Here is a 12,775-nt window from a genome sequence, read left to right on the forward strand (position 1 = left end):
CTTTATCCCCTCTGCCCCCGCCTGGCAGCCCATCCCCAAACCCAGCACCTGCTCCTTGGCCCCGGTCCTTCACCGGCCTCCAGCTGTTTGACCCGCGCGTGCACTCTGTTGAGCCTGCGCAGAGCCTGCCCGCTTAAGCACGTGGAATCCCAAGTAAGGGCAGAGTGAGGGCAGCGGCTTCAGCAGATGTTATTGAGCATGCTCAGTAACCGACGAGTGGCGCGTTGCGTCGAGGTGCGTGACAGCTGACGTCAGTACGGCCGGCTGGGGGCCGCGGCCGCTCGTGGATGGCCGGTGCGGGTGGGGAAGGGGAGGCGCCGGCGCTGCGGGCGGTGCGAAGGTGCCTGGCGGCGTTCCCGGCGGAGGCCCGGGGTGAGCGCGAGCGAGCCGGGCCCTGACCGGCTGCCACCGGCCGGAGGGGGCTGGGAGCTCCCTGTGGCTCGGCCCGGCCCCGCCGTCCCGGGGCTCCTGCAAAGGGGGAGGGGCGTGGCCGTGCCGTGCTTCGCCTCGCGGGGGCTGTGGAGCTCGCGAGGCGGGGGAGCCCAGCGCAGCGTGGGGAGAAGGGGGTTGAGTCCCCGCACTTGGCGCCCGTGGGGTTTGTCTGTCACCCGCCCTTCACCGCAGTGCCCAGTGAAGGCTCTGGAGAAAGCCAGTTAGTGAAAGACTCGGACTTGGTGACCGTTGCGGTCCCTTCTAACCCCCATGGCTCTGTGATTCTGTGACCCCCCCCCCCCCCCCCGACCCGTTAGTGAAGGTGTCAGAGCCAATAATAAACCTCCCCGAGGCCCCTCTGAAGTCTTGCAGCAAGATCAGGGAAGGCCGGACTTTACATTCCTCATGCTACCAAAAGTACAAACTTAGCAGAAAAGGAAATGGGGGGAGGGGGAAACAATTTTGGGGCCTTTGTCGTACATCGTAGGGAAGCAAAGCAGTGCACAAATCCAACTGCTACAAAATCTGTTGCAGGACACTGCTAAAGATCCAATGGCACCATGTGGGGAACTTTGAAAAACATTGTGTTTAGAGCTGGTTCTCCTATGTTCTGCTTTTGGTTTAGTGTAATCTCTAAATTAAAAAACCTAACGATTTGTTTGACAGTAGACCATGTATTATATATTTATTTGTGAAGACAATAATGATATTTAGGCACCCAATTTGGAAAATAGCCTTAAAGGCAGGTCTCTACATTACATTTAGGCACCTAAATGAAAGTTGCCTGATTAGAGGTGCTGAGTGTTTCAGAAGGTGAGGCTATCTCTAGGCATCTTTGTTGTATGAGCCCCACTATTGGTGCTGTTTCCTTCTTTCAGCTTCACATGGTCTTTTGTCTATATGAAGTATTGTCACATGGGAGATGAATCACAGCAACTGATTTGCCACGACTTGTTTCAGCCTGTTGTGTGGCTTTGAGTATGCTGAGTCTGACAGTGAAGGCCACCTCATCAATATGTAGGGTTTTGACACCTGGAGACTACAGGTTCCAGCGTACAGCGTGACCAGTACTAAGCTGGAGCACTGCATGTAGGGATGTGTAGTCTCCATGGTCCTGTCTATACTGGGGAAACTTTCTAACTTGTTTTAAAACTGATTAGAACAGTGTAGAGATGGTTTAAAGTGGCCTGAACTGCTTTCAAGACTTCTGTAAGATTGATTTTTTTTCTTTGTCTGGGCAGAGTTGGGACTGACGGAATCTGTGCCATACCTAGATAGCCTTCTGTCTCCGCTGGAATTTTATCGGGAATGGGTGTGTCCAAACAAGCCATGTATAATTCGGAATGCCTTCGGTCACTGGCCAGCTCTGAAGAAGTGGACATTAACTTATCTCAGGTAGGAATCCACTTTGAAGCTAGGCAGTAGCTCAGCTGAACATTACAAACCATCAGAAGAGAGCTTCTTGTTGTTTATTTTTAAAAATTATTGATAAGACTAGCTTAAATGAACCTGGGATCCTGTGTGAAGACTTCTATTGGGCATTCCAGCTGCAGCGCCCAAAATTCAGAAGTTACTTTCTTCCCCCAACTACTGACCTGTACTTAGTTCCATTAAAGGCTATGGGAGATTTGGTTTTGTGTGCCAGAACTTGTGTGGGAGGAGTGAGAGAGAGAGGGGAAAATAGAGTTTGGAGGCTTGTTAAACAAGAGAGACAAGCAGAGTTCCCCAGTCAGGACTGTAATAGATAGTGATGTCTTGATTCCCTAACAGACTCAGATTTTCACTACAGCAGTCATTCAGCACAAAGCAGTCCATGCTGCATACCTTGTGACTGTGGTGCATGAGCAGAAACATGCTGGCATTTCATTCTATTCTGAGTGGGGTGGTTTTTCTGTGGCTGTAGATTTGACAGCATTGCCTGAACCACCCTAGTGGCATTAGTTATGATTATTTAAAAAAAAAAACCAAAGACCTAAGCACCTCTTCTTTAAAAAAAAAAAAAAAAAAAGACAACTGGGCGTGGACATGAAATAATTCAGTGATTGAAACTTTTATGTCAAAGACAGAGGATTTCTCGGTGCATCCACACAGCAAAATGTTATTTTAAAAAAGCTATCTAAAGTATATGTTTGTAGATTCCTCGATTGGCTCTGAACCTCAGATATATTTTGCAGGAAGGTAGCAGGCTCCAAGATGGTGAGTGTGGCAGTGACGCCAAATGGTTATGCCGATGCTGTTTATCAGGACCGATTTGTCATGCCAGAGGAGCGGCACATGCTTTTCAGCAACTTCCTGGACATTGTGGAGAAGAAAGTGATCTCCCCAAGTGTGTTCTATGTGCAGAAACAGTGTTCAAACCTGACTGAGGAGTTCCCTGAACTTTTAGGTGATGTGGAGCCTGAAGTACCGTGGATGAGTGAGGCACTTGGTAAACACCCCCTGCAATCAGTGAATACTTGTATAGCACTTTAAACTTCTGTGATGCTTATATGCTAAATAGTTTTGTTATATTTCTAATTGGCACAAGTTAGTATGGCTTTGTCAACTCAGGAAGGAGGGGGCTAGTAAAATAGCTTAACCTTGCCCTTTGGATTGGAGGACTCCAAAACAGCTTGCTTGCTTACTGGGTTCATAGAGTGTGAAACTGTGCCATTGTATACATCATTTTCATCCACAAGTGGCAAAAATGTTGGTGGTTTCCTGGGGCCCTGTCTACACTACTACTCATGGTGTTGCTACCACCTGTAGAGCTAAACTGGTAGCAAAAGGGGAATTTTTTTAAAGCCTTTTATAGACAGCACTTTAGAGTGCTGCTTTAATATTACACCTCTACCCTGATATATTGCTGTCCTTGGGAGCCAAAAAATCTTACCGCGTTATAGGTGAAACCGCGTTATATCGAACTTGCTTTGATCCGCCGGAGCACGCAGCCCTCCCCTCCCCCCCCACTTCCCCCCGAGCCCTGCTTTACCGCATTATATCCAAATTCGTGTTATATCAGGTCGCATTATATCAGAGTAGAGGTGTACTTTTCTGCCCCGTGTGCAGTTGAAGGTGCTTTCTTATGGTAGTAAAGAATTATTCATTACAGTTTGACTTTCCTGCCAGAGTATAATTCATTCCTTTTAATGTGGTGTTCCTGATCCCTTTGGGGTTTTGGTACATGAAGTGCTAGTTTGTGATTTGAGCTATGCATTGGGGACCCAGGTCTCCAGAAATTGTGAACTGAAGGTCAAAGCACAGCCTTGGGGATGAATAATGGTCCATCAGTTAGTGTGATGGGTCACTGCGACAGCCTTCAGTCTAGAAGGAGCTCATAATTATTAGCTGTTAGCAATCAAGGCTGACATACTTACTGAGGCGGGTGGAAAATATAAACAAACTGAGTTGGCAGAAAAATCTTCATCTACGGCTCTTTAAACATAACATTCAAATTTTCTGTTGAAAATTACTTCCTCTCCCTCCCCTTGCAGGAAAGAAGCCCGATGCTGTGAATTTCTGGCTTGGCGAGTCTGCTGCTGTGACATCCTGTGCGTAGCATATGATGCTGTCAGGTCTTGTATGTGCCCTCAGCTCAGATTTTGACATACTTGTTTTGAGGGGCAAAGGGGTGAGTCTCTTTGTGGACTCCCTAATGGATAGGTTCTACTTTAACTGACGTCTTCATATGTAATGATCTTTCTTCCTACCCACCTTGTCCCAGCACTTGGCTGCTGTATCTGTATGTGCATCTGGCTTATTGTTTCAGGTGGAATACTGAAGATTTCTGCCCCATAAATCTTGGACCTTGGTTTAAAGTAAAGCAATCAAATTTCAGTCTCGTGCTTCATAGCTCAAGCTAATTGCTATAAGGGTCAGGTAGGATTCTCCCTTCCCTAGTAAAACTTTCGCACAATTAATAACATTAGGGATGTTTTCCTCTTCTTCTGAAGTTTATTAGCAACTTCCATACAGTACATTGAATATTGGACTTGGTAGATCACTGGTCTGAGGTGGTATGGCGTCTCCCGTTTTTCTCAGTTTTTGTCCTAGCCATCTTTTTTCTGTGAGATTTTGAGTTTAGAGCAGAGCAGAAATGGATGGTTTAGTGGGGTAGTCATCACGTTTGAAATACATTTACTCTCTGGAATCAGTTTCAGTTCCTGGATGGTTGACTCAACCCTTTATTCTTCTGAGGTAGATTGAGTACCTTGCAATTTGCTCTGTGTGGGGGTATTTTGGATGAGACTTTAAAAACTGAGGTAATGTCTGCTCTCCTTGGACATTGAAGATCTCAGGACATGTTCGTAAGAGGAGGCACTAGCCAAAATTCCTGCCTCCCCTCAAACTGTTGTTCAGTGTGTTTCTGTGCAGGTTGCTTGCCAGGTTCCACCCCAGAAGTGACTGTTTTTCTGTGGTGCTCTCTGCATGTTGCTGGTGAAGTGATTTGGAATCCGTTTGGATGAAAAGTGCTGCATACTTATGAAATATTATTTCATTATTATTTCTTCCTCCTCTGGCCCAAGAGGAAGAAGCAGCTTACCACTGCCAATAGGAGCTGTCACTTTCATTTTGCTAGTTTGTGATCCAGAGTTTGTGATGTGGTGCTTTTCTTCTTTCTCAATCTTAGTGCATAAAGATCACTACGAGAACTTGTACTGTGTGATTTCTGGCGAGAAACATTTTCTGCTGCATCCACCAAGTGACCGCCCCTTCATCCCCTACGGTACATGCTTGAGAGAGAGAGTTTGTGTGTGTGTGTGCATCTAGATATATAATGTGTGTATAGAGAGAAGTGACTAAAATAATTAAAGGTAGAGACAGGAATAATGTTCTGATATTTTTTTCAGTGTTACATTTTGCAATGTGAATAGAAATATCTACTACTCCACATAGTAAGTATTTGGTAATAATTTTCTATTCCTGGGGCTGGATCCTCTGCTGATATAAATTATTGACTTCAGTGTAGTTGCTCTGATTTATACCAGCTGAGAATCTGGCACCTGGCTCTATGCTCTTAAGTGTGGGACTGGGTGGAATTCCTCCAGCTTCAGAATTATTAAAATATCTCATCTGCAGTGAAGGTTGCAGGATCCTCATGCCCAGTAGTTCTTGATTCCTCCTGCTGATTCTTTCTTTCTGGAAAAAAGCAGGGAAATTAAATACAAATATGTACATCAATGAAATATTAAAGTTACAAATGTAAATGCTGAAATCTAACAAAGAACAAAATAAGGTTCTTATAGTAACATTAGCTTGACCACAATACCCATATCTTTTATTTTCCATTTCTATGTTACTTTTACAAGTGCACATTAATATTAATGTTTGTTAAATGCATACAGAAAATGCTATACAAGATGGGCTATGTGAACCTGTTCACAAGAACCTTATTTTTTTAACTCCCTGACTTTTTGAGCTTTTAGATTTGTAACCCTAATGTAAGACTAAGATCAGTTTGTGTGTGTTGTTTTTATATATTATCATTTTTCTTGTATTGCTCCGGTATTGTTTGAAACTTGCACTTTTATAAAACCGGTGAGCTAAGACTTTGCTGAAGTTTCTTAATCTGTGTTGGAAGGCAGATCATGATATCTAAAGATCAGCAAAAGAACCATTTGAGTGCAGAGTTAGAAAACCACAGGTGCAGAAGCAATGAAAGAAGAGCAGCCCAGGTTTTCTAAAATGGCTGGTAAGCCAAATAAGATAAAATTAGAAGTGAAAGGTTAGCCACCAGTCATTAAGAACTTAAATGAGAGCTCTCTAGGTAGAATGACCAAAGCAGAAAGGATAAAGAACAGAGTGCTGGGTAAGATAGGGGAGAATCTGTGACTTGGAAAAGGGAAATGGGATGGTAATTGGAACAAAGTAGGATCAAGAGTAGGTGGGCGTGTGTGTGTGTTGAGGAAAAGGAAAAAATAATTCATTTGAAGGAAGAGGACAGAGCCCAAGAAAAGGTAGGCATTGGTGAACGTTGTGATGGAGTGCAGAACTGGTATTAGGGAGGACAGAAATTGGAGGACTTGTGGTCACGGAATGAACAAGGGGAAAAAGGAAGCAGAGGAAAGAAAACTAGAAATGGTGAGGATGTGATGGTGTCTTAATATTTGCGTCCATCTGTGAAAGTGTCATGTACTATGTCATTAAGACTCTGTATTTATTAAGATTAATGCCATTTAACCCTTTCTATGCCCTACACTTTCAGAGCTCTACCTACCTGCAACGTATTGCATATCAGAAGATGGTTCGTTTCAGGTTGTGGATGAGAAGGCTGCAGACAAGGTACTTGGATATCTTTGTATTAAAAGAACACCATCAACTTGACTGATTTTTTTTTTAATTGACAAAAGTAGTTTCAGGTATTACACCATACCCTGTGGACCCTTGCAAGTTTGTGGTTGTTATTTATGAGTATGTCCTGTTTCTAAGATGACTCTTTGACGCACACTGGGAACCATTGAAAGGAATAGCCTTTCAAAATAATGTCTTCTGTGTGCTGAACACAAACAGAACCATTAAAAATCTTTTAAATAATACCAGATAAAGGAATTTAGCTCATCAAGGGTGAATTTCTCTGCTGTGCATACCTTGTGTTGGCCCTCTGCAGAGGGCCAAATTTCATCCTAGAAAAATATCTTCTGGTGCCATAAAACATAGTAGTTATCTTTATAAACAAAGCATGTTTTCTTCATAGTAGTAATTGTTATTTGGTCAGAATGATCGAAAGGAGGCACCATACAAATACTAGGAGAAGTATGGCCCAGTGCTTAGGGTGTTAGCCTGGGGTTGGGAGGCTTGGGTCAGTTTCCTGTTCTACCATAGACATTCTGTGTGACCTTGGACAAGTCCCTCAGCCTCTCTGCACCTCAGTTCTTCAGCTGTAAAATGAGGATAGTAATAATACACAGACATGTTGAGGGAAAATGTTAGATTGGGAGGGGTTTAGATATCATGGTAATGCAGGCTAATAAGTACATAAAACTTACAGTTCAGTTTTAGACATGACGAAAAGGAAGATAAGAAAGGATAAAGATTGCAGTTATAAAATTATGCAGTTATTCTAAACGTACAGATTTTTAAGGCCAAAAGGCACTATTGTGATCATGTAGTCTGACCTCCTACACATCATAGGCCACAACTTCACCAACCCCATCCTGTAATAGAACCATAACCTCTGGCTGATTTAGTAAAGTCCTCAAATCATGATTTAAAGACTTCAAATAACAGAATCCACTATTTACTCTAGTTTAAATCACGGGTCACTTGATGATGTCCCATGCTGCAGAGGAAGGTGAAAACTCCCCAAGGTCTTTGCCAATCTGAGCTGGGGGAAAATTCCTTCCCGACCCCAAATATAACAGTCATTTGAACTGAGTATGTCGGCAAGACCCACCAACCAGTCCCCTGGGAAGAATTCTCTGTAGTATCTCAGAGCTCTCCCCATCTAGTGCCCCGTTTCCAGCCATTGGGGATTTTTCCTACTAGTAGTTGCAGATTGCCTACAGTGGCATGTGGCCCATCTCATCATAGCATCATCCCATCCATACATTTATTAAGCTCAGTCTTGAAGCCAGTTAAGTTTTTTTTGTCTCTTACTGTTCCCTTTGTAAGGCTGTTCCAGAACTTCACTCCTCTGATGATTAGAAACCTTCATCTAATTTCAAGCCTAAACTTGTTGATGACCAGTTTATATAATTTTTTCTTGTGTCAACACTGGCACTTAAATACTGGGGAGGCAGAGGAGTTATCCTTGTGATGTAGAGAGCAATCAGTCTCGCCTCCGCCTTTATTTGGATAGGCTAAACAAGCCAAGCTCCTTGAGTCTCTTATCATAAGATAGGCTTTCCATGTCTCTGATCATCCTAGTAGCCCTTCTCTGCACCTGTTTCAGTTTGAAATCATCTTTCCTAAAACATGGGAGACCAAAATCACACACGCAATTCTAGGTGATGTCTCACCAATGCCTTGTATAATAGCAGTAACGCTTCCTGTCTCTGCTGGAAATACCTCACTTGATGCATCCTGGGATTGCATTAGTCTTTTTTCACAATTATATCACACTGGTGGTTCATAATCATCCTGTGATCCACCAATACACCAAGGTCTTTCTCCTCTGTCACTTCCAACTGATACATCCCAAGCTTATAGCAAAAATTTGTGATGATAGGCTCTCAGCACGTGAACTTTCATTTTGCTCTATTAAATTTCATCCCATTTCTATTATTTCCATTTTGAAGGTCCTCCAGATTTTCTCGTATTATATTCTGGTCCTCCTCCATATTGGCTATATCTCCCAACTTTGTGTCATCTGCAAATTTTTTTCACGCACGCACACTTTTTGTGCCAATGTCATTAATAAAAATGTTAAATAAGATTGGTCTGAAAACTGATCCTTGGGGAACTCCACTAGTAATCTCCCTCCAGCTGGACCAGTTCACCTTTCAGTATGGCCCATTGTTGTCTCCTCTTTAACCAATTCGTTATCCACCTTTCAGTTCTCGTATTAATCCCCATGTTCTAATACTTTAACTAATAATTTCCCATGTAGAACTGTATCAAATGCCTTACTGAAATCCACAAAGATTAGATCTGTATTTCCTTTGGCTAGAAAATCAGTTATTTTATCAAAGAAAGAGATCAGGTTGGTCTGGCACGATCTACCTTTTGTAAAACCATGATGTATTTTATCCTAATTACTGTTTACCTCTGTGTCCTTAACTACTATCTTTCAAAATTTGTTCCAAGACCTTGCATTCAACTGAGGTCAAACTAAAAGGCCTGTAGGGGAAAAGACTGATTGGGGAAACTTTCTTAAAAATAAGTGATATATTACCAATTCTCCGGTCATAGGGTACTAGACCCGAGCTTACATATTCATTAAAAATACTTGTCATTGAGCCTGCAATTTCATATGTCAGTTCCTTTAATATTCTTGAATGGAGGTTATCTGAGCCCCCTGATTTAGTCCCATTAAGATGATTGAGTTTAACTTCCACCACAGATGTGGTAATTTCTGCTTCCATATCCTTGTTTCCATTAGCTACCCTGGCACTGCCCCTAAGCTACTCGTTTCCCTTATACAATCTAAGGCACAGTATTCAATTAGGTGTTGGGCCATGCCTAGATTATCTTTAATTTCCACCCCATCCTCAGTGTTTTGTTGTCCCACTTCTTTCCTCGATTTTAACATGTGTATCACTCAAGCAATTGTAGGTTACCCAAGCTCAACTTATCTTCTGCTTTTGTTGGCCTTCATACTTCCTACCAATAAGATAACCATGTCTTACTTCATTCAGCAATCCTTCAAGTATGCTCTTTTCCCCCGTCCATTTTCTATCTCGGGTCCATTCCCTGCCGTGTAACCTCTGTCACAAACAATCAGATCCCTTTTCCTATGCCCAAAACAGTGTCCACAGAGTCTGCAGTTAGTACTTGGTAAATGTAAGGCTCCGTCACAATGTCTTATAGAAAAGTGCATTCTTGTAGTATGGTAAAGTGGATTTTACAGGATTTATAACTGTATATTTTCTGGCACACTGTATTTACAAGCTCAATAAGTGAATGTTTTTGTTTATTAACTCCATTTTCAGGGGGACCCTAAAACTTTAGATATTGTTAAATGCCACATGTACAACATAGTCTTCTCCTTGCAGGTGCCATGGATTCCGCTGGATCCTTTAAATCCAGATCTTGAACAATACCCAGAGTATGCCCAGGCAAGGCCTTTGCGGTGCACAGTGAAAGCTGGTGAGATGTTGTACCTCCCTTCCCTCTGGTTTCATCATGTTCAACAGTCACATGGTTGTATAGCAGGTAAGAAGAGCTGTTAGGGACAAACATATTTTCAGTCCATGATAGAATAGTCCATTTTCTCCATCAAAACATGGTTGGGTACAAGGGCACTTTCACGTAGTCTTTTCTTCTTCACCCCTGGTAGAGTTAGCTATCTTGGCATGTGTTACCTCCTTGCAAAGACTGTTCTGACCATATCTTGTATAGAATTGCTAAAGGATGTAGTGAAATGGGTGAAGAAGGTAGGAAAAATCCACTAGTCTTTGAGCCTGCGGAGAGAGCCATAGTCACCCCTGTAGTACACAGTCACCCCTGTAGTAGTTTGTTTCGTTAGAGAGAGCTAAGCAGGTTATTTGATTGCTGGCTGCAAGTTGGCTGACTCCACACCACAGGCAAAGAAACTGCACAAGGAAGTTTGGTTTTTAAGTGTCTGTTATTATCAGACCAGTAAAAATGAGTCTTTAATGGATAAAAGAAAACCAAACAAATATACAAGTTACTTGTTTTCTCTGCCTTTTGTAACAAAAATCTCCTCCTCTAATCATAAGATTTCTTGTATCTCTCCCTCCCGCTCCCCCTTGGAGAGTCCCAGACTTTCAAACCTTTCTCCCCTTATATGCCTATACCATTATTGTCTATATTGCAGGATGCAAGGAAGGGCTTTACTGTATCTGTTCTCCCATAGTCACAGCAACTCCTTCCATGCAGAGAAAAAATAAGTAACAGATGAGTGTTGAATAACATCAACCTAGTTATGAAAGCAAAGACATAACACTGCTTGCAGATATTGGAGGCATTTATTTTAGTACTTGCCATAGCATGGTAAAAAGACCCGTTAATTTTCATTTTAATTAAGAGGCAAAATTAAAACACTTTCCATATGATGACCAAGGCGGAATGGCAGGTTAATGCACCATCCTTTAAACACTGGAGGGAGAGAGAGGTTCAAATCTAGAGTAGATCATAAATTAAAATGAATTTGTATTCTTGGCCTAGATCACAGTGCACATTTTCTGTTTCTAAATGTTTTGCAAGTCTGCTCAGGAAAGTCCCAGGACTGGCATTTTGGGGGTTAATGTGAGTTAGTTCTGCCAGTGTACCTCAGTTCTATGTAACAAATGCTGACTCACTGCCTGCCTGCATTATGCTTGGCTCTAGTCAGAGCTGGGATTCTTTTAAAGTTCATCCAGTTTTGAGAAATGAGTGCCCGCATTACCTTCTAAAGCAGCATATGAATATGACTATAAGGCATTTCTAACACCAGACTATAACAATTTTCCTATCTCTTGTCTCCTCAGTGAATTATTGGTATGACATGGAATATGACCTGAAGTACAGCTACTATCAACTTCTAGATTCTCTCACAAAAGCTGTGACACTGGTGTAGCTGAGTCTGGGGACTCAGTCATAAACCTTTCTGATGTGACTGAATTATATGCATCTGCCTGGAGTACAAATATGCTTGAGTCAGAAGAACTAAATATTAAATTATCCTCAACAAATGTCTGTCAGAGGATATTTGTCTTGCTTGCCTTTGGAAATGGTATCATGCAGATGTTCAGTGAAATTCCAGGCCAAATGGATATCTTTTTTTGGCTTGACAGGAGAGGACAACATTTTGAAGCCTTCATGCTTAGCCTCAGATGCCTCAAGGAAGGCAGAATTTTAGTGGAGCCACTGCAGGTTTTGGAAACCTCAAATATTTAAACCATGTGTGTTCCTTTCCATTTGCTAGACTCTTTAGAGCAGTGGTTTTCAAACCATGGGTCTCAACCCAGTACTGGGTCACAGAATATAAGGCAGTGGGTCGTGGCGGCTCTGATCAGAACCACTGACCAGGCTGTTAAGTCCCATTGGAGGTGCTGCCCAGTTAAGGCAGGCTAGTCCCTACCTGTTCCGACACCGCGATGTGCCCTGGAAGCAGCCAGCAGCAGGTCCGAGGCTCCTAGGCGGGGGAATGGGGCATGGGACTCCATGTGCTGCCCGAGCACCAGCTCTGCACTCCCATTGGCTGGTAACTGGCCAATGGGAGCTTGGTGGGGGGTGGGGCGGTGCCTACAGGCAAGAGCCGCGCAGAGTCGATTGTGCGTCTCCGCCTAGGAGCCGGACCTGCTGGCCGCTTCCAGGGCACAGCGCAGTCTGCAGTGCCAGGACAGATGGGAAGCCTGTCTCTGCTTCCCAGCTGCACCACTCACTGGGAGTCGCTGAAGGTAAGCCCGTGCCCGAATCCCCAGCCCTGAGCCCCCTCCTGCAGCCCATACCCCTCATGCCTGGCTCCACCCCAGAGCCTTCACCCTCAGCCCAGAGCTCCCTCCCACACCCTGAACCCCTCATCCCCGGCCCTACCCCTCATCCCCCAGCTCCATTGCATTGCGGGCATCAACAATTTTCTTCAACTGGGTTGCCACAAAAAAAGTTTTGAAAACCACTGCTTTAGAGAACATGCAAAGCTGTAGCCCACAGATCTGTTTGATAACTGGCAAAATAATGAGGCAAAGTCAGCTCTGCGGTAACAATCTAATCATCAACCCATGACTCCCATTCCTTATGAGACAACAATACTTTCCGAGTT

The 12,775-nt window shown here is 43.4% G+C and overlaps 1 protein-coding gene across 1 annotated transcript; it reads left to right on the forward strand.

Annotated features, from left to right (window-relative positions):
- The first annotated feature begins 263 nt into the window (after window positions 1-263).
- On the forward strand, window positions 264-11,714 carry JMJD7 (jumonji domain containing 7). Its single transcript, XM_039534385.1, has 8 exons — window positions 264-372; window positions 1,674-1,827; window positions 2,607-2,860; window positions 3,906-3,962; window positions 5,042-5,137; window positions 6,617-6,693; window positions 10,065-10,224; window positions 11,502-11,714. The coding sequence occupies exons 1-8, from the start codon at window positions 288-290 to the stop codon at window positions 11,588-11,590; spliced, it is 972 nt and encodes a 323-aa protein (XP_039390319.1). The 5' UTR covers window positions 264-287; the 3' UTR covers window positions 11,591-11,714.
- Window positions 11,715-12,775: the final 1,061 nt, after the last annotated feature.

Source organism: Mauremys reevesii, linkage group 4 (genome assembly GCF_016161935.1).
Source record: "Mauremys reevesii isolate NIE-2019 linkage group 4, ASM1616193v1, whole genome shotgun sequence".
In the NCBI taxonomy this organism is placed as follows: Eukaryota; Metazoa; Chordata; order Testudines; family Geoemydidae; genus Mauremys; species Mauremys reevesii.